General features: G+C 53.6%; 1 protein-coding gene across 2 annotated transcripts; it reads left to right on the top strand.

The window, feature by feature from the left end:
• The first annotated feature begins 4,202 nt into the window (after positions 1–4,202).
• On the top strand, positions 4,203–25,381 carry Srebf1 (sterol regulatory element binding transcription factor 1). 2 transcript variants are annotated; one of them, XM_005067680.4, is made up of 19 exons: positions 4,203–4,361; positions 17,440–17,856; positions 18,147–18,322; positions 18,400–18,537; positions 18,628–18,849; positions 19,590–19,704; positions 20,280–20,494; positions 20,611–20,800; positions 20,894–21,072; positions 21,269–21,530; positions 21,682–21,848; positions 22,033–22,201; positions 22,668–22,770; positions 23,018–23,127; positions 23,211–23,343; positions 23,518–23,683; positions 24,052–24,249; positions 24,354–24,465; positions 24,762–25,381. In XM_005067680.4, exons 1-19 carry the CDS (start codon positions 4,271–4,273, stop codon positions 24,989–24,991), a joined length of 3,393 nt encoding a protein of 1,130 aa, XP_005067737.2. In that variant the 5' UTR covers positions 4,203–4,270; the 3' UTR covers positions 24,992–25,381. The 2 variants fall into 2 exon arrangements, with proteins under 2 accessions (XP_005067737.2, XP_005067739.2); XM_005067682.4 differs by lacking the exon at positions 4,203–4,361 and adding an exon at positions 14,228–14,372.
• Positions 25,382–25,508: the final 127 nt, after the last annotated feature.

Raw genomic sequence — 25,508 nt, 5'->3', positions numbered from 1 at the left:
GGCCTCTTTGTCAGGGTGGAGCCTGTGACCCAAACTCCTCACTTAAAGGGCAAGTTTTACCTCATTGGTTGTGACAGAAACTGGTTAAGAAGTCAGAAAGAGGAATGTGTGTCAGGAACAGCTGTATCTAGGTGTTATAGATGAGGTTGGGTACTAGTCCTATGTGTCTTGGATCTGCTTCCTGGGGGCTGGCTCCTCCATAATAGACTAGAGATTTCCTGTAGCTTCAGGCTACAGCTCTTTCCAGTGGTTTACACAAAATACCAAGAACTCACCCTGAAAACCCTGGCTGTTAGCAGAGGAAGATGAAGCAAGCCTTCACAAGGTTTGCAGCATGGGTGGAGAAGGTCCAGCTCCTGAGGTACAGATGACGGAGACAAACTTCTGGGCTCTTCTCCAACCTGCCCCTCAGGCCTCACTGCCTCCCCTCCTGTCATTGGTGCCCTGAGAGGAGCTGAGGCCCTGTCTTGATGACAGCCCCCACCCAGCAGCCTCCACTGAAGCTCTCTGGATGAGGCGGAAGCACCACTACCCATTTACTTCTCAAGAAAAACATTTTTTTCTGGGCCTTGGCCAGGGGCAGAACCAGAGACCGCAAACCAGCATGGTACCCAGAAAGTGTTCCAGTATTCAAGGAAGCTACTGGTGTGTTCTTTCCTGACCTCCAGAAGGCTATGTTCAGGTCTCTAGGGCCAGGTCCTGAACATCCCAGTAAGTCAGGCCTCTGCTGGCTGCTCTGGTGAGTCAAATGATCCTGTAAGCCCAGAAGACTCTTGTCTGGGGCTGTTTCCTCTCTATCCGAGCAACACAGCCCACACACACGACAGTAGTGGCACAGAGAACTCACTGTGCCCCTTTCCTCGTCTGTGAATGGCCCACAGAGACTTTGCATCTCATCAACCTTTGAGTGAAATGGGCTGGAGTAGTCCCAGGGAAGATGAGGACAGAAAAAGGAGCCCGCAGCCTGACTGGAAGGATAGCCAGTTGTCAGTCTGGTATGGCCTGAAATCCAACATTCAGGTGAAACAATCTGTTTGAACATGTCACACTCCTTAGAGCAGAACCTCCTTTTAGTTTTTCAAGAGAAGATTTATTTCAGTAGCCCTGACTGTCCTGGAACCCAATCTACAGATCAGGCTGGCCCCAAACTCACAAAGATCCACCTGCCTCTGCCTCCTGAGTGCTGGGATTAAAGACGTGCGTCACCAACGCCCAGCTCTTACAGCAGACTCTTTTGACTCCTCTCCCGTACCCACCCCTTCTGTTTTTTGAGGCCTCTCTGAATCCCTCAGCAGATACTGCAATCCGTTCCCTTTTGCCTAACATTCTAAATTCTGATGAGAAGTTCCAACTGAAATCAAGAGGTGGGGGGGGGGCTGCCCAGACTGGTTGCAGACACCGACCTCCAGCAACTTCTGATGGCTGAGAGCACAGAGGAGATAACACTGCCCACTCCCAGTTCCAGGGACATCTGGTGGGCTGTGCAAGGTTTAGCACCTTCTCTATTCAGTAAGGTCAAAGTGAGTGAGTTACAGCAGCCAGAGTACCAAAAGACACGGGGCCTGGCAAGACCCCACTTAGCACATGGGCTTCCTGCCTGTGTTCATCCTAGACTCATGTTCTACTTTATGCCTCCGAAAACCCCAGAGATGGAGAATCTGCTCCGTCTCCTTCAAGTGGGTCTTGAATAAACCTGCATTTTCCCACCAGGTTCTGTCCCTCAGTTTGCAGCAGAGTGGGTAGTGGGGAGCTGGGATTCCAACAGTAACTTCCTTAGGGCTGGACTTGACTGGTGTCAGGCAATGTCATCAATTGATGTACTTTGCTCTACTCTGGGGCTCTAATACATAGCTGGCTTCTCCCCTCAATAGCCGGCATCCTCTCTCCCCCGTTTGTGAGGTATACTCCTCACTCACTGTGCACAGGCTTTGGGCATACCCAGCCCTTGTGTGGAGATCTATCAAGGGACTGATAATGCCAAGCAGTCACCTCAGTGGGTGAAACAGAGGCTCAGAGAGGCCTAAACACTTCCTGGGCAGCTTGCATGACTCCAATGAGATCATCCTTCATATAGGGCCAGGATTCTCACATGACCGTCTCTGGTATAAAGGTGGCTCTGCCCACTTAGTAGTCTGCCTGGCCCTCTCTTCCTTTGCCCAGGCAGGCCCACGCTCAGCTCCAGCAGACAAGGACGACAGGGTCGTGCAGAGTGGCCCTGGAGACTCAGCAGCTTCCACATGCAGCTTTCTGCCCAGGGCCTGCCATTCACAAGTCTGGGAACTCACAACATTGAGGACACTGCTTGGGCAGAGAGGCTCTGCACCTCACAGCTCAGAACACCAGCAGTGTCTCCGGTGCTTGGAGAGTGGGGCCCACCCGGGAGGTGCACGCTGGTCCCCCAGGTAACCAAGTCTGGGTAGGCACGGAAATCTGGGCTTTGGATGCCATGCTTGCGGTGAACCAGTCCCACCAGGCAGAGCGGGTGTCTGCAGGTTTTACAGCCCCGCCCCCGGGTCGAGCAGGCGCCGGGCATGTGACCAAAGCCCGTGTCCCGCCAGCGCACACTGATGCCGAGTCACGCCACCTGGGGCCGCGCCCCAATTGGCAGCGAACAGGGCAAGTCCTCTGGCACCGAGAGTCGGGGCGTCTCCGCGCTGCCCACCCCGTTCTGCAACAGTCCCCAGTGCAGGACAACCTCGGGCAGCGCTGGGGAGTCCTAGGCAGGTCCCTACTTCTCCTCCTGCCTCAGTTGACTCATCTGTGGAATGGGATGGGAACAGACGTCTTCCTAAGGCTGTTGGGAGGATTGAACAAGTTAATACAACAAAAGTATTCGGCTTGTCACAAACATGTCCCATGACTGCGCGGTGATGAACCAGCTGACCCAGATCACTGTTTGCCAGGCTGAGACCCCGCCCTGCCCAGGATCACCACAACGTGCTTGTGTTCTGAGCGCCAAAGACCCCACCCAGCAAGGGGTCCTGAGATCTTTGGAGGTCTCGGGTGTTTGAGACAGAAACCACCAACTTCCTTTGAAGTTCTCCCAGCCTTCCCCAGGAAAGCTTCCCCTTGGCTGCTGCCCTTGTAAACCCACCCTGTGGAGCAGAGGTTTGTGTTGGTGGTCGGCTCTTCCACCTTGGGCTTTGCCGCACAGGGAGCTTTCTAGTCCTGGCTACAGGTCTTTGACTTTACCTTCGGCTCCCCGAGTCCTGCAGCAACGGAACGTGTGTTTGTGGAGCTATGCATACTTTTTACTCAGTTCCCAGAAGGCTGATCTGCTGTGATGATTCTAAAAACTCGGCCCTTTCCCGCAGAGACTCGGGAAAATCAGTGACCCACACAAGCAGGTGAGGCATTAGCTCAACTGACCTCCGAAGACCCCTGCCCTTCTGGCTGGGAAGGGCTGCTTGAGTTTTCCGGAAACCATCAAATTCCTGGGTCTTCTGATGGTGGTGGGAGGGAAATGGCAGGGTGGCCCCAGAGCAAGGGCTGCATGTCGGGGAGAGGTGGTTTATAGTCCCAGCACTCCTGAGCACCTTATTTGAGTAATTTTTTAAGCAGCCACACTGAGAGAGGGACAAATGTGTTCAGGTGGAAACCAGGCCCGGCACACACTCCATCCTCGCCCAAAGACAACTAATTCTACTGGTTGGGAGGTGTGAGCACAGTCACCCAGCCTGTACCTGGAGTCTCAGCATTGCAGTTCCAGCTGGACTGCGGCTCCCGGGTTGATTTCTATGAATCCCCACTTGCAAATTGTATGGACCAGAAAGGTTTACTTCAGTCTAACCTAGAGGAACCTAACCCCTTTCCCCTCCTTTACCTGCCTCTTAAGTCACAGGGCCCAGGGTTCACTTTTCAGTACTCAGGGTGCTGACCGGGCCTGGGTCTAGGTCGTGATCTAGGAAGGTGGGCTCAGTTCCTCTGGGCCCCCCGTTACAGAGTCGCTGCTTGACCTTGGGATCCACACTTTTTCTCAGTCTTCCAGGAGACCAGAATCTTCCTTTAAGAGCTGTGCAGGCCCGCTGGCCCTCTCTGCCCCAACAGCGGGATTGATAAATGGATTAAGACAGGCTACGGGACACTGGACTCCAGCGGGCACTCGGAACCCGCTAAGTGAACCGTCTGGAGCCAGAGGACGTCGGTTGGTGGGCGGGGCCTTGAGAGAAGCCCCGCCCCTCCTCTTGGGTGGCTCCGCCTGCGGAACCTAGTTTCCGAGGAACTTTTCGGTAAGGCGGGCCTCCTCCGAAGCCTGGAGGGCGCCGGCGCCATGGAGGAGCTGCCCTTCGGTGAGGCGGCTGTGGAACAGGCACTGACAGAGCTGTGCGATCTGGACGCCGCGCTGCTGACCGACATCCAAGGTGCGTGGCCCGAGGCTCCTGCGCGGCCTGTGCGGGGTCGCCTGTCCTGGGAGGTCACTTGCTCGGGAGCTTCTGCGCGTGCGTACTGCGCAGTTGTGCGCCACGGGTTGAGGCTTACTTAGCTCTCCATGCTGTGGTGGGCTTGGTTTCTGGACACACTGAGAATCCACTGAATTCCAGGCTGGGTCCTGTGTACAGTTCACAGGCCGACCTGGCTTTTATCATTTCTTGGGTGCACCAAAATTCCCAAGGAAGCCCACGAATGGATATTTACATGCACCTGGTCGTGCAAGTATCTGGCTACTTTGGATAGAGTTCAGGGAGGTCTCTTGGGTGCGTTAGTGTTGGGGGGCAGCCCCCGGCACCGGCAAGCAAAGATACTTTTTATCGGAGGGCAAGGTAAGAGGCAAAGGCCCCAGGGGCGCGACCTAAGTTTGAGGAGTTGGGGGTGGGAGGGTGAGACAAGGAACACAGCTGCTGCTCTCTGAAATATTTTTCAAATTTTGCGATTCTGGGGCAGTAACCCAGGATCTAGAACATATAGACAGGATTTCTGCACTGAGCCACATCCCGGGTCACTTAGAGCTTTTAATACATCGCTTGAACTTGCCCAACTTGATTCATCTCCAACTTCAACAACCACCAGCAGCTGGGGTGGGTGTGGGGGAAGACAATAAAAAAACAAACAGTAGATTGTGCCCTCTCTTACCCTCACCCCCATGCTCTGTTGATAGACACCTAGCATGTGCTATGCCTAGATCCTCATTGAGCTCCAGAGGCAAGCATCTGGGAGAACCACTCAGAGCCCCACCCGGGCTGTCAAAGCTTCTAGTAGGCGTGTCCTGGGGCTAAAGAGGGGTAACTTGGGGGGTTAGAGGTTGGGTCACCTAAGAGGAATGAGGGTTGAAAACATCTGGGCAGGCCTGAGTTCCAGGTATGGCTAGGGCAGTGGGAGAAGGGACAGGAGAAGGAGAGTGACGTTGTTTAGAAAGTCCCTGTTCAGCACTGGGGTAGGCCATCGTAAGATGGGTGGCAAACACTTCCTGAGCACTTGGTGTGTGACAGGCACTATGTTGAGTATCTCAGTGGGTCCTCTGACAATCCCTGTTGGAAAACTTATCTTCACTCACAGGTGAGAGACTGAAAAACACAGTAAATGACTTGTCCAAGGTCACACGGCCACAGCAGGGCAGAGCCAGAATTCAGACTCAGGCTGCTGGCTCAAGAACCTGGACCCTTGGCTCCCAAGGCTGGGTTAAGAGGTCAGCTGTCTCCCTTAGCCCAGAGCAGCATTGGTCATAAGACTGGAGAGTGGCAGGGAGAGCCAGCCAATGCCTGAAGCCCCACAGCCCATTACCTGTCTACGCCAACTGCCCGTGAGGTGGGGCTTGCCGCCTTTCTTTCTTTCTGAGGGTGATGCTGGGCTCAGAGATTCAAGTACCGCTGCTGGCTCCAGATGAGCTGTCTCCTCCTTGTGTCTGGTGTCAGGTCACTAAAGACTGGGCAGAGGAGCCTGCAATGGGGACTACTGGGAGGCTGGTGGCACTGTGCCCTGAGGACAGAGGAGGTAAATGGGCATAGATGTTGTCTGAGACTGGCTACTTACTGGAGGAGTGGTGGGGCACCCAAGGCCTGTGAGAGCCAGCTCCCCAATAGCTGCTCTGTCTGTCGGCCCAAGATGTATGCCTAGGTCCAACACTGCTTACTGAGAAGCCCTCCTGAGTTCTGACCCCTTTCTTATGCTGGGCTACACTGGATCTGTCTATATTCTAGTATTGTGTGACTCTCCTTAGGGAGAGGTGTCTATGCATCTGATAGGGCACTGTGACACACCGAAGAAATGATTCCGTCCAAGTCCACCTTCCTGAACCAGTGAGTTTATTGGTGTCTTAGTATTCTGTTGCATGACCACAGCAACTCTAATAAAGGAAGCATTTCGTTGGTTTCAGAGGTTTAGTCCATTGTCATCGTGGTAGGAATAAATGGTGGCATATACGCAGACATAGTGCTGGAGAAGTAGCTGAGAGTTCTCCATCCCAAAAAGAGACACTGGGCGTGGCTTGATCTTTTGAAACCCAAAAATCCACCCCTAGCAACACACCTCCTCTAACAAGGCCACACCTGTTCCAACAAGGCAATACTTCCTAATCCCTCTCAAATAGTGCCATGCCTTGATGACCAATGTTCAAATCTGTGAGCCTATCAGGGCCATTCCTATTCAGACCTCCACAGTTGGTGTGGGTGAGCAATTATAGGATCCTGCGGACTCCCAAACAGCTGTGTCACTGCCAGGTCTCGCTCCAGAGAGGGAGGGTCTTTAGAGAGTTGCACCTGGAGGCACCCCGTCCCCACTCCTACCCCTCAGATAACCTTCTACCTCTTGTATACGCTGACCTCCCAAGATTTCTCGCAGCTGGGTAGCACAAGAATGTAGTGAATAGACTCTTGGGTAAAGGGGCTGGAAAGGTGGCTCAGTGGTTAAAAGCACTAACTGCTCCTCTAGAGGGCCCGGGTTCAATTCTCAGCAACCACATGGAAGTTCACAGCTGTCTATAACTCCTCTTCCAGGGGATCTAACACCCTCACACAGACATACATGCAGGCAAAACACTGATGTACATCAAATACAAATAGGTAAATTATTAAAAATAGAAAGGGGCCGGGCAGTGGTGATGCACGCCTTTAATCCCAGCACTTGGGAGGCAGAGTTAGGCGAACTCTGTGAGTTCGAGACCAGCCTGGTCTACAAGAGCTAGTTCCAGGACAGCTTCCAAAGCCACAGAGAAACCTTGTCTTCAAAACAAACAAACAAACAAACAAAAAACCCAACTAAACAAATAGATAAAATAAAAAGGGGGATCTCAGCTAAGGGTCCTGTAGCCTTCTCCTTCCTAAGAGAGAGTGTTAACAGTCACATTGCTGGTTTTATAGACCCCGCTGTCACTGCTCTTTGGTTTGGTTTGTTGCACTGATTATGGGACAAGCATTCTTTAGGCCACCACCAGCTTTGCCACCCATACTCCTCCCCTGGTATGTCTTCTGTCCCTAGTCCCACCAAGCACAAGCACTCTTTACAAAATAACATCTGAGTGGCCACTGGCTGGTTCCTGGTGTGGAATTCCCTGTAGGTTGTCAACTTTCCATGAATCCCCAGTGATCCCAGAATAAAATACCTTCCTCTTGGTGGCATTTAAGACCTTGTCAAGATGCCCCTCTGTCAACCATGTCCACCCACCCAAAACCCCCTTCTTGGGTACAACCCGAGAAGTATCTTAGGGCTGCCATTGCTGTAACAAAACACCATGACCAAAAACAACTTGGGGAGGAAAGGATTTGTTTGACGTTCACTTCTGCATTATAGTCCATCACTGAAGGGAATCAGGATAGGAATTCAAATAGGGTAGGTACCCACCCGGAGGCAGGAACTGATGCAGAGGTTGTGGAGGGGTGTTGCTCACTGGCTTGTTCAGCCTGCTTTCTTATAGAGCCCAGGACTACCAGGGGTGGTACCACCCACAATAGGCTGGATCCTTCCCCATTAATCGCTAATTAAGAAAATGCAGACAAGCAAACAAAACAAAGCAGGTAGATCTCTAAGTTTGAAGTTAGCCTGTTCTACAGAGTGAGTTCCAGGACAGCTAGGGTTACACAGAGAAAGCCTGTCTCAAAACAACAAGAAAGAAAGGCAGGCAGGCAGGAAGGAAGGAAGAAGGAAAGAAGGAAGGAAGGAAGGTGTGGGAAGGAAGGAAAGAAAGAAGAGAAAAATAAAATAACCTACAGGCTTCCTTACAGTCGATCTTAGGGAGGCATTTCTCAATTGAGGCTCCTTCCTCTCAGATGACTCTAGCTTGTGTCAAGTTGACATAAATCTTGCCAGGACAGTAGTGTACCCCTTCTTGCTGGTCTGCATGTACTGAGCCCCTCAGGTGAAGCCTGGAAGCATCCTGCCCATGAGGCCTGCCTTCGTGTCCAGCCTGTCTAAACTAAGGGCAGCAGAAAGCTCACCAGTGTGCTGTTGCTCTTAAGGAAACTGCCACAACCTCTCTGAACTACAGGGTTGGGAGTTCCCTTGTGGGAGGGGGAGTAGCAGGGTGCAGTGCCTCTAGAGAACCAGAGGAAGGAAGGAGTGAGTGGGTCCAGGGAGGCAGGTGGCTGGGGCTCCCCTCTTGTCCTTCATCAATCACCTAGCAGGACACAGCTTCCTAAGTGACCTGGCTAAGTTCCTAATAGGGGTCACTACCAGGTGGAGCCTTAGGCCTAGACTTTACCTGATTGTGACTGTGGCCTAGATTAGGTACTTTACCGGCTGGACGATGGCTGTCTCCTATTGGCTACATGCTTGAGGCAATGCCTTTTAAATTTTTTTTTTTGATCACATTCCCAAGCAAATGTTAGCCCTTCCCGAGGAATACATTTTTGTTTTTAACTAGCCAATTTGTTTACTTTGCAGTGCTAGGGATAGATCCAAGAAACTCCAACCTGATGTCCACTTGGACCTTGGAGACCAAGTGGGGTCATACAGCAAGTGAAACCCATAGCCTACTGCTTTACAAGGTTAGAGAGGGAAGTGGGCCCAGAATTGTCCTCAGGTGTCCATGCCATCCAGAGCTTTTGGGGACTGGAGCAGGGCTGGAGGTCTGTCCCACCACGAAGAATTTTAGGCGATGGAGAAGCCTATACTGACTATTCTTCCCTTGCGACAGACACTCTACCCCCATCCCTACCCATTTCCCAGGAAGCCTTGCAGCAGGCTGTCCAAACCAGGTTCTAACACACAAAGCTCCCTTCAGCTGGAAGGCTGGAACCCAAGAGTTTTCACATCCAGCCCTCCTGAGAGACCCTGGACAAGTGGCCTGACCTGTGGCATTTTGGTTCTTACCATTGTAATAAATACTAGGACTTCGTTCCTTGAATCTGTGGGGCCCAGCTGAGCTTACCAGAGGCTAGTGGACATTCTATAGTGTACAGGGTTATTCTCACACTGTTTAGAACGTGTAACCAGCACCTGAATCTGTTGTGTTTTACTCAGCAAATGTTAACAGTCACTATCTAAGGATCATGTACAGGTAGTTTCCAGAACATTCCAGGCCGTGGTTCCAATTTCTGAGCGTGTACTGTGTAATGGTTCTGTCGTTTTTCATGAGAGACAAGCCAGAAAGGGGTCCCTGCCCTGTTTCTAAGAGCAAGCCCATCCTTAGCATCTGCTAAGCTAGAAGAAACCTCAGTCATAGCAGTGTCCTGGCCTCTCTCACTGAGCATCAGAGGGACCACCTACTCCCAGCCCACTGCCCATCTTTCGTGACTCAAGTTCCATAGCCGGGTGGTGGTGACGCACGCCTTTAATCCCAGCACTTGGGAGGCAGAGGCAGGTGGATCTCTGTGAGTTCGAGGCCAGCCTGGCCTACAAGAGTCAGTTCCAAAGCCACAGAGAAACCCTGTCTCAAAAAACCAAAAAAAAAAAGATGCCACCTCAATTAAATGTTTCATTTATAAGAGGTGCCATGGACATGCATCTGTTCACAGCAATAGAAGTTCTAACAAAGACAGACACCTTCAGAAAACAGCAAGGTGAGTGGGCTGTTGCTGAAGGCTGAAGTGTAGTGCTGGTCTTCATGGTCCTCATCACAGATCCCACTGTGTTTAGTTCTTTTTTGTATGAATGTATTTATATATGTGTGTGGGTGCACAGATGTATGTGTATGTAGATGTATAGAGGTTAGAGGACAATGTTTAATTAATGTCTTTGCTTCTCCACATAATTTTAAAAATACATTTTAAGCATCTTTAGATTCATCTGATTACATGTATAAGTATGTACACAATGTGCTTGCAGTACCTCTTGAGGTCAGAAGAGGGTGTCATATCCTGGAGCTAGAGCTGTGGATGGTTGTGAGCCACCATATGATTGCTGGGAACTGAACCTTGGTCCTCTGTAAGAACAAGTTCTTTTTTTTTAAAAAAAATAATTTAACTTAACTTTATTTTATGTGCTTTGCTGTGAAGGTGTCAGATCTCCTGGAACTTGAGTTACAGACAGTTGTGGGTGCTGGAAATTGAACCAGGGTCCTCTGAAAGAACAACCAGTGCTCCTAACCCCTGAGCCAGCTCTCCAGCTCTTCCACATAATTTTTAAAGGCAGTATTTTTTTACTGAACCCGCAATGCACAGATTTAACTAGACAGGCTGTTTTTCACCTCTTCTTTCCCTGGGTGGCCACACCCAGTTCTCTCTCTCTCTCTCTCTCTCTCTCTCTCTCTCTCTCTCTCTCTCTCTCTCTCTCTCTCTCTCTCTCCATTTCCCTCTCCTTCTCCTCCCTCTCCTTCTACTTCTCCTCTCTCCCTCCCCCTCCTCCCTCCCTCCCTTCCTCCCTCCCTCTCTCCATACTTGGCTTTTTGTGTGGGTGCTGGGGACTGAACTCAAATCCTTTTGTTTACACAGGAAGTACTTTTCTGAGCCATCCCCAGTCCCTCTGCTTACTGCTTGTGGAGTAAGGTGGGTATTCCAGATGATTGAGGGCCCCTGCTGAAGCCTGGCCCATGCAATCCCTGTTGTCCCTCTGCATATGCCATGATGGTGCAAACTAAAGGCTGGTTGGCCCAGGCTTCACCTCACACCATAACTGACTGGCAATTGAGTAGGCTTGTGGGTCAGCAGAAGTGAGTCCAGTCTCAGATTCTTTGCTGGGCTCTTGTGCTCTTGGCCCCCTCTGGACCTGGTATCCTCACTGGGGAGAGGTCCTGAGCTCAAGGGTAACTGTTTCACCACCCTGTATGTGGCCTATCCCCTTCCAGGAAGAGCCACATTTTCTTAATCCCTGGAGCAGGGCCTTTGCATGCACAAAGGGCAATCTATGCCCCTGTGCCTGGCACCCATATGACAGCCAAGGACCGGATGCTTGCCAGGGAGTTCTGAGGAGTGAGGGCCTGGGGAGCAACAGGGCAGGCTGCATGCCTGGAGGAACAATGAGCCACAGCTCTGTCCTCTAGCCTGCAAGCTCCAACAGCCAGGGGCACTGCCCTGTGTCCTCCCCTTCCAGCTGTTACCCTTCACATGTCATGCAGTCTTTCACGGCATGGGACAGTTTGCAAATCCTTAGCTCAGCCAGACCAGCCTACATTGAAATCCCAACATACTCCCATCCCTACCCCCAGACACTGGTTTCTGTTTCTGCCCTCACACCTAACTTGCAACATCTTGGGGTCTTTGGGCTTGCATTTTCTTCTGGCCAGAGAACTCTTTCCTCCCTTGTGGCCCTATGTATTCAGACTGCGCTCAAGTGTGGCTCCTGTGTAAGCACCACAGTCTTGATGAGCACTGACTTTCCTTGCCTGGCCTTCCTGTCATGGTGCTCTCACCTCCCCATTTGCCTTCCCCATGCACATGTGTGCACATGTGTGCACATGTGTGCACATGTGTGCAGCTGGTTTCTTTTGGTGGAATAGAAGTGCCCCAAGGGCAGGGTTCTGTGCTGTTTAGCTGAACCCAAATGCTAGGCAAGTGACTGACATACAGCAGACACCTAGAATGGGCCTCAGATACTGCTTGGGACTGGCAGCTGGGTCTTCAGGTTTCCTGTTGGAGTCAGATAGGATCAGGGCCTGAGAGGGGAGGAGGGGAGGAGGGGAGGAGGGGAGGAGGGGAGGAGGAGAGATCAGGCCTGGAAAGGAGAAGGAAGGGGAGGAGCTGAACCCAGTGAGGCTTGAGTCTGGGCCTCCTCATGTCCCTTTGCTTCAGAATATGCGTGGGAAATGGAAGCCTGCACATGTTCATGGGAAGCCAGTATTCAGCGTCTCTTGATGGCCCTCAGTCTGGGCACCATGGTGCCCCTTTCCAGACCTGATGGACCTAATGAGTCCTAGTCCTTCCTAGGATGAGGCACATGGGTGCCTCTGCCTCAATTCTTATGTGGCTCTGCTAGTCCCCTTTAAGATGTTAAAAACCTACCAAGTGCTTAGGGTTGCCTTCAGTACTACAGGTTATCAGAGAACCCACCGTCTAGTTTCCCAGTTCTAGTCTGTTCCAGTGGCTGTGAAGGGAACCACCTTTGCTGAGACCTTTTTGAGTGGTTAGATGCTTTGTAAGCTTGTTCTCCCAGAATCCTCCCCGTCCCCAGAGAGGGGCAGAATCAGGGCTGGAGGCTGTGTGAGTGGAGGCTGGTCTGCAGTCAGGGTTAGAAGTCAAGAGGGCGAAGCACATGGCCGCAGATCCTTGGCAAGGCTTATTCTCAAGGAGGTTGCTTTGAGTTTCCATCTCTCCCAGTCTCCACCCTGACCACCAACATCTACAGAAATGGACTAACAGACTGGACTCAAGGAGTGAGGTAGAGGTCAGGCCAGAGCAGGAATAGGGGTTGGGCCATTAGGCACCGGGCCTGCCCCTGGTCCACTGCTCGGCTAAGCCTTCTGCACCCACAAAACTTATGCTGGGGTCACACTCCTCCCAAAGCCTCTCCTGAGTTCTGCTACTCCTTGGGACAGCAAGCCTTGTCTTTTCCTTCCTTCCTCCAAGTGTCCAGCTAGGTGGGGAGGCGTGACACCACCTATGCTGAGTGTCTGTTAGTTGAGTCTCTCTGCCTGCAAGTCTTTCTGTATTCGGGACTCCAGAATGAGAAGAAAGGACTAAACTAGGGTCAGCACTGGCCCTCATCCCTGGACTTCGGCCCAGAGGATCCTTAGGTGTTAGGGCTCTTCCCGGAGCTCTGCCTACAGTCAGTGCCTTTCCCAGCAGCTGTGCTTGGTGTGTCTGAAGAGTGACAGATCACAGACTGGGCAGAACTGTCTCAAAAAAGACTTGTTTTCTTTGGAACCTCCTACGAGGATGTAGAAGGACCTAGAAAGAGGGTCGGGTGAATGAGAAGGCCGTGGCTGTTTTCCAGCCGAGACTCCTGAAAAGAGATGGGCCACGAGGACGCAGGTCCCTAACTCCCATCGAGGAGACTCTGTGGTTGGCCTGTGGGAGTCCCTGGTCTGCCAAGCAGGTTGTCAGACCACCTCACTGGGCGCTAGGTGCTGGCCGGCACTTGTGTGGTGGTGGAGGCAGTGGCTGTGTGTGTGTGTGTGTGTGTGTGTGTGTGTGTGTGTGTGTGTGTGTGTTTGCACATGGATGAGAGAGCTTTACCTTTGTCAGCAAGGGACAGGGACAGACTTGGCATCCCCTCAATATCCTTTGGCTTTCCCTTCCATCCCAGAGACTGGGTCCCTTCTTGGTCTTTTCAGAATGCTACATGAAAAGTGTCAGGCATCACTTGTTGACTGCTGGGCCTGTGAGACCATGCAGGATGACACTGACTCAGCCTATGGACATCAGAGCTGAGGTCAGGACTTGCTGGATGTGTGATTTGAAGTAGGATTTCCTTGCTCACTCACTTTCATGAGTGATCAGGTCTCTGAAATCAGGGTGTCCTCATCCTGGGGCTGCTCTGCTAACTAAATGTCCCTGAACCACTAGCTGCTATCACCTAAAGGGGCAGCCCTGGCCTTCCTCAGACAGTAGCGATAACATCTCTGCTGCTGCCACTCGATGAGGGGCCAGGAGTGGGTAAACTGAGACTAAAGTGGTCCAGGCTCGTTCTGGATGTGTGCGAGCCAACGGTGGGAACACAGAGCTTCCGGGATCAGAGCCAGCCGCTGCCTGGATCCCAGACCTGAGCACTTCTCAGGGGTGGTGCCTGGGCGACAGGGTCTGGGACGTCAGTGACCGCCAGTAACCCCGGCGCGCGCTGGCGCAGATGCGGTTAAAGGCGGACGCCCGCTAGTAACCCCGGCCCCATTCAGAGCACCGGGTGAAACCCGAGCCGCCCCTGTCGGGGGTGGGCGGGGCACTAATGGGGCGCGGCACGGCTGCCGATTGGCCATGTGCGCTCACCCGAGGGGCGGGGTACCGAGGCACTCGGCGGGCTTTAAAGCCTCGCGGGGCCTGACAGGTGAAGTCGGTGCGGACGCAGTCTGGGCAACAACTGCACGCCCTAGGGGCGGGGTGCAGACGAAGAAGCCATGGATTGCACGTTTGAAGGTACTTTGGGGAGGACTCTGCACTCTTACTTTGCCAGGGTCTCTGCAGCTGATCTTAGTACGGTGTTGTAACAGAGGAGACAGCCCACCTTGGGTCGGGAGTTGGCAATCCACACCTAGTTTAGCTATCCTGCTTAGGGACGAGACGACAACAGCACCTGCAACTTGGACAACTTTTCCCTCTGGGCAGGGCCTGGAGGAAGAAACAGAGGAGGGCCAGTGTCCTGTCCACCCTGGAGTCTGACCTATATGGTGGCTCTAATTGGGCATTTTGGATCCTCCAGGCAAAAAGTGGGCTATTCAAACTGTCAGTTTTTCTTTTTTGGCCCGAATTTCCCCATTTAGCAAATAGGCTAATGGTGAGTTGGCCTGAGAGGTGGAAGTTCCAATGATTAAAAGTACTATTTATGACCTGCATAAACCTGGAGAGCCCACAAGGATCCAGAAGGCTGAAGCTGCCACCCTGTTGTTTTCTGTCCATGGCCATAGGGAAGTCCATCTTGCAGTAACGTGCCTCTTGCCTGAGCATCCGTCAGTAGGCAGTGTTGATACCCTGCTCTGCTGGGCAAAGCCTCAACCAGGGCTGCCAAAAGGCTAAATCCTTTCATTTTTGCAGAGGAGGAAACTGAGGCCCAGTGAAAGGCAATTGACCCACGCTCCTGCTCAAGAGAGAGCACTGCGGGCCTCTAGTGTTTTGTTTGTGGATGGTATAGAGCCCTTTGACCCAAAAGTTGGCCTCTGTGAGTGGGTGAGAGGGCCCTGGGTTGTGCCAACCAGGGTGCCAGTTGCCAGCTGGGGAAGAGGGCCTGCAGCTGGGATAGAGCCAGGGAGTGTGCCTCAGTCCTTGTTAGGAGGAAGGAGCCAGGGTAGAGAGCAGTTTGCTTTTACAAGAGGGGAAACCAAAGCCTGAATGTCCAGACCTGGATCCTGAAGCTACTTGGCTGCAAGAAGGGCTCGAGTTTGTGACCAGAAGCACACAGATACTTTGATTGGCTAGCAGCTGGTTCTGCTCCAAGCCTCAGTGTGCTCTGCTGAAGAATGGGTTAGTGATGGCAGCTGGAACAGTAGTTTGGTGTTCATCATGTAGACCTAGATTTGAAGTTTGTTGTGTGGTCTCTGCATGCCTGTGGCCCTCAATGTCAGCATCCTTTCTTCCTCCAGAACAGGCGAGTGCACCTGAGTTGAAATGGTGGTCTGAGTAGAAGTGGCTAGTGCTGACAGCATTGTGGTCAGGTAGATTTGGACTCAAAAGAACTAGCCTAGCTCAGTGTGTCTTCATTTGTGGAATAGGGCATTTGTTTCACATAAGGGAGCTCAGGCTAGCTCATCAATATGGTGGCCTCAGATTGGGCTTGGCCCAGACCCCATCTGCTGGCGTAGACCTACTCACCCCATTGTCTGTCCAGCATGGATAAGGACTCTCCCTGACATGGCCATCTATATCTGCCTTGGCTGGTGTACCTGGCCCAGAGGAGTAGAAACACAAAAGTCTTCTGTCTTTCTACACTTGTCTCCCCGCCCCACGCCCCCACCCCGGTGACATCACAGAATTCTCAGTAACCTGAGCTTCCATCAAGTTCTATGTGCAGGAGCCCCTGCTAAGCATCCTTAGAGAGCCCACGGGACTGTGCACCCGTTTAAAGGCTTTTTTTGTTCTGTGTCTCCTTTGCTGTGTTGACTATTATATTCTGTTCCTCTACTGAGAACTGGACCTCCTGAGTGTGTGAAGATAGATGCCCTTGTTTTACAGATTAGAAAATTGATGCTCAATTGGGACAGAACAGGGCTATCTCTGTCTTACGTGGGGCATGTGTTCTCTTAACAAACCAGTTGGTCAATAAGGGAGCAGAAAGGGTAGGAGAGACCTCTTGAAGGGCTTGTAGCTAGTTCTTGGAGTCTACCATGCAGTGCAGACAGACATGCATGAATGGAGGGACTAAGAAGTCTATGTTCCGTGAAGATGGAGCTGAAGGTTACCACTGTCCAAGCAAGCTACAGGACAAGATGGGGCTGACTCATTTGGTAAAGCACTTGCCTTGCCACCATCAGGACTTGAATGTGACCACCAAATCCAAGTTGGTGGGGTAGTACACACCGGTAGTGGATTGTGTTCCTGAGTTTTCCCAGGTTGTCCCTCAGTCTCCAACTACATATGTGTGTGGGCCTGCATACATGTGAACATATATACACGTATTCAGATTAAAAAACAAAACAATAAAAAAAAACTAAGGCAACAACAAAAACCAGACCAGACTGGAGCGTAGTTCAGTGGGTGGAGTATGTGTTTATCATGTGTGATTCCTTGCTCCACGGTGACACACAAAACACCAACCCAGGGAAATAAAACAAAGGCCACTAACACAGGACATTTTGAAATTCCCAGGAAAGTTCTTGGTTCTCAGGTGGGACTTTCCCTTTCTCTTGTTGTAAAGTTTCATGATACTGCCTCAGCTAGACTCTTACTCTTGGTTTTGAGACAAATCTCTCTGTGTAGCCCTCACTGTCCTGGAACTCACTCTGTAGACCAGGTTGGCCTTGAAACTCACAGAGATCCTTGTGCCTCTGTCTCCATAGTGCTAGAATTAAAGTTGTACCCCACCACCCAGCTGGACTCTGATTCTTGAGCATAGCCTCCTGGTCTCTGGGACCATAGCATTGCTGTGTATGGCATAGGTAAGCCCTGGGGAGAAGGGGGCTAGGAAGAATGCTTTGCCTGGTATGGGCACTTGGTACATGCTGAGTGAGTATGAACAAATGTGGTCCTACTATGTGCTATGGCTGTGAGTGTTACCAGATGTCAGGTGGTGTTGGTAAGTGACAAGAGCTTTGAAGAAGTCAGTGTCAGCCAGCCACAGTGTGAAGCCCAGTCTAGAGGTGAGTCAGTCAGAACCCCAGTGGTACCAGCCCTGTCTGGCTGTGCCCAGGACCATCAGCTACACACGCTGTATCAGGAATGACTCCATACATCACAGGTGTCTTGAGAAAGGGTTGTGCCAGGAGCATTGCAGGCCCTGCTCAGGAGCTAGCCTCCATGCCTGCTCTCACTGACTCACTGTCTTCTTCTCCAGACATGCTCCAGCTCATCAACAACCAAGACAGTGACTTCCCTGGCCTGTTTGATGCCCCCTATGCAGGGGGCGGGGCAGGAGACCCAGAGCCCACCAGCCCTGGTGCCAACTCTCCTGAGAGCTTGTCTTCTCCTACTTCTCTGGGCTCCTCTCTGGAAGCCTTCCTGGGGGAACCCAAGGTGACACCTGCACCCTTGTCTGCTCCGCCATCTGCATCCGCCGCTTTAACGATGTACCCGTCCGCGCCCCCCTTCTCCCCTGGAATCAAAGAAGAGCCGGTGCCACTCACTATCCTGCAGCCCCCAGCAGCTCAGCCATCTCCAGGGAGCCTCCTGCCTCCGAGCTTCCCCCCACCACCCCTGCAGCTCAGCCCTGCTCCTGTGCTGGGGTACTCGAGCCTTCCTTCAGGCTTCTCAGGTAAGGCTGGCGATGGGAGGAGACGTAGGAAGAGCAGCAGCTGTGGTCTTAGTGGAGGAATTTCCCAGCCTCAGAAGTCAGGTGTCCATCCTGTGGCTTGAGATGCCCTTTGGTGCGAGGCCCAAAGTTATTCCTCCCCCATTACTCAGCTGCAAGGTAGTGCATTGGCAGGGCCTGTCTTTCTAGGACATCAGAGGGGTAGTTATATGAAGCCCACAGTCAGACTGGCTGGATGGGGTAAAAGTAGGCAAGGCAGCCTGTGCCAGCAGCTTTGACTTTTGTCTCTGCAGGGACCCTTCCTGGAAATGCCCAACAGCCAGCATCTAGCCTGTCACTGGCCTCTGCACCAGGAGTCTCGCCCATCTCTTTACACACCCAGGTCCAGAGCTCAGCCTCCCAGCAGCCACTGCCAGCCTCAACAGCCCCTAGAACAACCACTGTGACCCCACAGATCCAGCAGGTCCCAGTAAGTGGGTGTGGCCAGGTAGGGGGATGGGGAGGCCTGGCCTGAATGCCATTCATGGCCAGGTCCCTTCCCCTCAGGTTGTGCTGCAGCCACATTTCATCAAGGCCGATTCACTGCTGCTGACAACGGTAAAAACAGATACAGGAGCCACGGTGAAGGCGGCTGGCATCAGTACCCTGGCCCCTGGCACAGCCGTGCAGGCAGGCCCCTTGCAGGTAGATGGCCCAGGCAAAAGGGAGACCAGGAGGGAGCTGCACATGTATATGTCCACCTTGTGACCTGGTGACATGCATCTGATCCCACAGACCCTGGTGAGTGGTGGCACCATCCTGGCCACAGTACCATTGGTTGTGGATACAGACAAACTGCCCATCCATAGACTGGCAGCCGGCAGCAAGGCCCTGGGCTCAGCTCAGAGCCGTGGTGAGAAGCGCACAGCCCACAATGCCATTGAGAAGCGCTACCGTTCCTCTATCAATGACAAGATCGTGGAGCTCAAGGACCTGGTGGTGGGCACCGAGGCAAAGGTACGGCCAGAGGCCTGTGAGACTCAGGCCAGGGTGAGCAGGAAAAAAGAGGGCACGTCAGCCAGCAGGAAGTAGGCTCAGGCCAGACCTGGGCAGTCTCGTGCATCAACGTGTCTGGGTCTGGGCAGTCCCCTTTTCCTGATTAGATTTTATCAAGGGCATCCTGAATAAAGAAAAGGCTGTTCAGAGCTGGAGAGAGGGCTCAGTGGTTAAAGCACTGACTGCTCTTCCAGAGGACTCGGGTTCAATTCCCAGCACCAACAGGGTGACTCACAACTGTCTGTAACCACAGTTGCAGGGTAGCTGACACCCTCACACCAATGCACACAAAGTACAATTAAATAAATTAAAGTGGGGGGAGGGCTGTTCTAGGCATTGATGATGTTATGGTGATGACACACAAACATCCTGTCCTGGAGGAACTGATTCCCTAGTGGGAGTGGCGGGGGCTGAGCAGGACAAGAAGTCTGTGCCAATGATGGCAGGAGGGCTGGTGAAAGCAGCAGGTGAGACTGGGTGCCCCGGGAGGGTCTCACAGGGAAGAGCTGCAGGAGTCAGCGAAGCGTGAGGAGGCGATGACAGTGACACCGCCTCGTGCCCCACACAGCAGCGCAGGACAGGTCTAGGCAGAAGGAGCAAGGTCCTGAGGCGGCTGTGATGCAAAGCGGCTCTACCCACTGCTGGCCTGGAGCCAAGTCTGCCTGGCTCTCTGAGCCCTCCCCCTCTCCCTCTCCTTGCAGCTGAATAAATCCGCCGTCTTGCGCAAGGCCATCGACTATATCCGCTTCTTACAGCACAGCAACCAGAAGCTCAAGCAGGAGAACTTGGCCCTGCGAAGTACGGCTCTCAAAAGCAGTGAGTCCCAGCCCCCTCTCCATGTCTTAGCTTCTCTCAAAAGCAGTGAGTCCCAGCCTCTCCATGTCTTAGCTTCTTTTCTCTTGCTGTGGTAAGACACTGACCAAGCCAACTTACAGATGAGTTTGTTGGGCTTTCAGTTTCCGAGGGCGAGTCCATGACCATCGTGACAGGGAGCATGGCAGCAGGCAGGTAGTCATGGCACTGGAGTAGTCGCTGAGAGCTCACATGTCAAGACAACCATGAGGCAGAAAGAGATCTAGCTGGGAATAGTGTGGGGTTTTGAAACTTGAAAGTCCACCCTAGTGACACACCTCCAACAAGGGTACACCTCCTGTTCTTTCCCGAACGGTTCCACAAATGGGGGCCAAGCTTTCAAACCTTCACACTGACGCAGTCTTCTCTGCCCCGCCCAGCCTTGCTCCTGGCTCTGGCCTGTCTTCTAACTCCCCATCGTTCTCTTCATCAGATGTACCCTACAGTGGCCTTGGCCCTTTTGACCATAACAGAACTGTCCAAGTTTTGGGGCCTTGGCAGCTCGACCTCCTTCCCAGCCCTGTTCCTTCTGCCTGCAGAATCACTGAAGGACCTGGTGTCAGCCTGTGGCAGTGGAGGAGGCACAGATGTGACTATGGAGGGTGTGAAGCCTGAGGTAGTGGAGACGTTGACCCCTCCACCCTCAGACGCCGGCTCACCCTCCCAGAGTAGCCCCTTGTCCCTTGGCAGCAGAGGTAGCAGCAGTGGTGGCAGTGACTCGGAGCCTGACAGCCCAGTCTTTGAGGATAGCCAGGTTGGACTCTGCAACATGGTTCCTTCCCTCTCCCAGAGGCCTTGCAGTCTTCCCCATTTGAACCCTTGTCCTTGGAGCTAGCTGGGCTCTGCCCTCACCTCCCTGTTCTCTGCCAGGTGAAAGCCCAGCGGCTGCACGGCCACGGCATGCTGGACCGGTCCCGCCTGGCCCTGTGTGCACTGGTCTTCCTGTGTCTGACCTGCAACCCCTTGGCATCACTGTTTGGCTGGAGCATCCCCAGTCCCTCCAGTGCTGCTGGTGCTCACCACAGTTCTGGGCGTAGCATGCTGGAGGCCGAGAGCAGAGGTGAGTCAGGCCAGCCTCCATATTGTTTCAAGAGGCCTTTGGGACTTTGGATTTCCTAGGAGCCAGGTCCTCAGACATTCTCTTTGTCTATAGATGGCTCTAATTGGACCCAGTGGTTGTTGCCACCCCTAGTCTGGCTGGCCAATGGACTACTAGTGTTGGCCTGTCTGGCTCTTCTCTTTGTCTATGGGGAACCTGTGACCCGGCCACACTCTGGCCCAGCTGTACACTTCTGGAGACATCGCAAACAAGCTGACCTGGATTTGGCCCGGGTAAGGGATTGGCCCTGGGGAGGAGGAGAAGGGTAGGTCCCCAGGCCTGGAAGGTGCTGGGTGCCCCACATTCTCCCTTATTTTGTCCATACTCCAGTCTGCCCCACCCCTGCCTTCAGAGATCCTTTGACTCCAGGGGCCCACATAAGGGAGATGCCTGCTGCTGTGTTTCTCACTAAGACAACCCTTTGTCCAGGGAGATTTTGCCCAGGCTGCTCAGCAGCTGTGGCTGGCCCTGCAGGCATTGGGACGGCCCCTGCCCACCTCGAACCTGGACCTGGCCTGCAGTCTGCTTTGGAACCTCATCCGCCATCTGCTGCAGCGTCTCTGGGTTGGCCGCTGGCTGGCAGGCCGGGCTGGGGGCCTGCGGAGAGACTGTGGGCTGAGAGTGGATGCGCGTGCCAGTGCTCGAGATGCGGCCCTTGTCTACCATAAGCTGCACCAGCTGCACGCCATGGGTATGGTCCTACCCATCCCGTCACCTCCTGTCCTTACGCCATGGGTATGGCTGGGTCCTACCCATCCCGTCACCTCCTGTCCTTACGCCATGGGTATGGCTGGGTCCTACCCATCCCGTCACCTCTCGTCCTCATGCTTGCCTGTTTGCAGGCAAATACACAGGAGGGCACCTCGTTGCTTCTAACCTGGCACTGAGTGCTCTGAACCTGGCAGAGTGTGCAGGAGATGCTGTATCCATGGCAACACTGGCAGAGATCTATGTGGCTGCTGCCCTGAGGGTCAAGACCAGTCTCCCAAGAGCCTTGCACTTTTTGACAGTAAGTAGGCCGAGGGGGGACAGGGCTGGGGACTTTGCAACTCTCACCTGTCCCTTCCAGTGCAAGGGGCTGGACCAAATGTAGCAGTGTTTAGAAGGTAGGCTATGAGCCCAGCTGGGGTCTCCAACTCACGGCTGGGTTTGAGCTTGGAGCCAGTGACACAGTCCTGTTCCTTTCCCCACAGCGTTTCTTCCTGAGTAGTGCCCGCCAGGCCTGCCTGGCACAGAGTGGCTCAGTGCCGCTTGCCATGCAGTGGCTCTGCCACCCTGTAGGCCACCGTTTCTTCGTGGATGGGGACTGGGCTGTGCATGGTGCCCCACAGGAGAGCCTGTACAGCGTGGCTGGGAACCCAGGTGCTCTCTCATTCCATTCTTATGCCTCGTCCCTGTCCCTCATCTCTGAACACCCTCACCTGCCCAGCTTACTTCGCACAGTGGCTGGGGCTGTGGGAGGCTTACTGGGCTTTAGAAGCAGGAAGTAGCATGGGTCACTGGGCCGTGGGTGGACTTGAGAGGTGACTCCAGACCACACCACTGTGGTCTTCAGGAAGAGCCCCGAGAAGAGTCAGGGCCAGTGGGTGTGTGACTGGGTAGACTCTCCTTTCCAGTGTGGGATCCTTGCACAGCTCACCACGTTCCTCCCCAGGGCAGAGGCTGAGTAGCCCAAGCTTCAGAGAGCAGGGCCTAAGTACTTCCCCATCAATGTCTATGTCTGTTAGGACTTGCAACTAGGAAGTGGCTGTGGGTTGGGGCCCCAGCCTGTGAAGGCATTGGTGTGGGAAGGGCGTCTAACCTCCACTCCATTCACCCCTGCCCACAGTGGACCCTCTGGCACAGGTGACCCGACTATTCTGCGAACATCTCTTGGAGAGAGCACTGAACTGTATCGCTCAACCCAGCCCAGGGACAGCTGATGGAGACAGGTGGGTTTTCTGTGCCACTTCCGGGCAGGACCCTCCAACAGGAAGTCTGGGAAAGCCTTGTCCAAGACGTTTGGTAGCCAGACTGTGTGTGTCCTCAGAGCCTCTCTAGCTCTTGCTTTCCTCTGTCAGGTGGGATTTTGTGAGCCATTGGGTCAGACTATGCTCTGATGGGCAGCTGGGGAGAGCCAGTGTCATCCAGAATCCTGAGACTGTTGCTGGCTGTCCTGACATCTCTTTCCTGCCTCAGGGAGTTCTCAGATGCACTTGGATACCTCCAGTTGCTGAATCGCTGCTCTGATGCTGTTGGAACTCCTGCCTGCAGCTTTTCTGTCAGCTCCAGCATGGCTTCCGCCACCGGTGAGTTCCAGACTGCTGTCCTGACTCCTGCCAGGCCCAAGTGCAGTGTGGCTGAGGGTCAGGCGCCTTTCTCTCTTCTGTAGGCACAGACCCCGTGGCCAAATGGTGGGCCTCCCTGACGGCTGTGGTGGTCCACTGGCTGCGGCGGGATGAGGAGGCGGCTGAGCGCCTGTACCCACTGGTGGAGCATATGCCCCAAGTGCTGCAGGAGACTGAGTGAGTGTCCCGTCAGGTCCTCCTCACCCGGCTTTGGGCCCCTCGGCACTTTGCTTAAATATCTCTATGGGAAGGACAGTGTACTCTGCCCCGGGAGACTAGAACCAGGGTAGGAGGGCTCAGGGAAGGGCTGTGTCCTGTTCTAACGTACCGTATCTGCTCTAACCCCAATAGGAGACCCCTGCCCAAGGCCGCTCTGTACTCCTTCAAGGCTGCCCGGGCTTTGCTGGACCACAGAAAGGTGGAATCCGGCCCAGCCAGCCTGGCCGTCTGTGAGAAGGCCAGTGGGTACTTGCGGGACAGCCTAGCCACTACACCAACTGGCAGCTCCATTGACAAGGTGAGGGGGTAGGATGGGTACCTGGCTAGGCCAGGGTCACAGCTGTCCATTCCTAGTCTTTTGGAGTTAATACAAAACAGTGAATGGCCTTACCTTAGTGTCTGATGAAGGCTGGAGTCTGGGGAGAATGGTCTCCCCCTTTTCCACCACCAGGAAGGAGGCTATGGTGAGCTGACCGGAGGGGCTCCTGTAGGGGCCATTGTCGGGCTCGTGGGCATGTGGCCCAGAGAAGGTGGACCACAGGGAATTGCTGCTGCATTGCATATGTGAGGCAGTGCAGGGTCTCAGTGCAGCCCAGGGTCAGCCCCTGGTGCTGGGGGCTCTGCCCTTACCAATGCTCCAGCCTCCCGTGCCCTCTGCCACCCCAGGCCATGCAGCTGCTCCTGTGTGATCTACTGCTTGTGGCCCGCACTAGTGTGTGGCAGCGCCAGCAATCACCAGCCTCAGCCCAGGTAGCTCACAGTGCCAGTGGATCCCAGGCCTCCGCTCTGGAGCTGCGCGGTTTCCAACAGGACCTGAGCAGCCTGAGGCGCTTGGCACAGAACTTCCGGCCTGCTATGAGGAGAGTAAGTCCTACTGTTGTTATCTCACACTGGGAGGCATGAGGCAGGAAGCCAGGGGAGAGAGTAGGCACCGAATCTGAACCTGGCCATTACTCCTCACTCCGCAGGTGTTCCTACACGAGGCCACAGCTCGGCTGATGGCAGGGGCAAGTCCTGCCCGGACACACCAGCTCTTGGACCGCAGTCTGCGGAGGCGGGCGGGCTCCAGTGGCAAAGGAGGTGGCTGTGTTTACAGTGTGTTTGTGTGTGGGGGAGCGGGGAGGCTGGCTTGGCCTGGGATGATGAATACTGAGAGCTGAATTACAGAAATCAGCTGGGGTGACAGTTTGTGAGGTAGTCATAGGAAGGAGGTTGAGCCCACCTGTGTGCCCAGCATATGTGGAGAGCAGGACCCTGGCATCCAAAGTGCTTAGGAGTTCCCTGTACAAGAAGTCAAGATACCTTGTCCTATGCGTGGGGTGTGGCCGTAGCCAGACCTAAGCCTTGCTTTCCTGACATGATACATGTATGTGCAGGCACCGGAGCTGAGCTGGAGCCTCGACCCACATGGCGGGAGCACACAGAGGCCTTGCTGCTGGCCTCCTGCTATCTGCCACCTGCCTTCCTGTCGGCCCCTGGACAGCAAATGAGCATGTTGGCTGAGGCAGCACGCACTGTAGAGAAGCTTGGTGACCACCGGCTACTGCTTGACTGCCAGCAGATGCTTCTGCGCCTGGGCGGCGGGACCACTGTCACTTCCAGCTAAACCTTGGATGGTTTCCCCAGTGCTAGAGGCCCTTAGGGACCTTTGTCACTGGCTGTGATCCAGAGAGGGTGAGCCTGACAAGCAATCAGGATCATGCCGACCTCTAGTGGCAGATCTAGAAATTGCAGAGGCTGTACTGGCCCAATGCCACGCTCTTGCTCTGTAGGCACCTTAGTGGCTTTTTCCTGTCCTATGGAAAGGAACCTTTCCCTTAGCTGAGGGCCACCCTGTCCTGAGGTTCTCACCCCCTCCTGGGAGACTTGTACATAGTGTAGACTCAGCTGAGCCAGCTTCCTGTGCAGGCTCATGTACTACTTTGACTTTTGCAAACTTTATTTTCATAGGTTGAGAAATTTTGTACAGAAAATTAAAAAGTGAAATTATTTATAACTTCAGTTTTGTTTGTCTGGGAAGGCACATGTCAGCCTCATGACTGCCGTCCTTTCTGGACTGCCTGGGAAGCAGGACTTCCCGTCGGCTGTAAGGGTGTGTTTGTGGCACCTGCCTTGGGGTAGTA

Source organism: Mesocricetus auratus, unplaced genomic scaffold, assembly GCF_017639785.1.
Source record: "Mesocricetus auratus isolate SY011 unplaced genomic scaffold, BCM_Maur_2.0 Super-Scaffold_100007, whole genome shotgun sequence".
Classification (NCBI taxonomy): Eukaryota; Metazoa; Chordata; class Mammalia; order Rodentia; family Cricetidae; genus Mesocricetus; species Mesocricetus auratus.
Note: the sequence above shows the minus strand (reverse complement) of the source record. Positions and strands in the feature narration are given on the sequence as shown.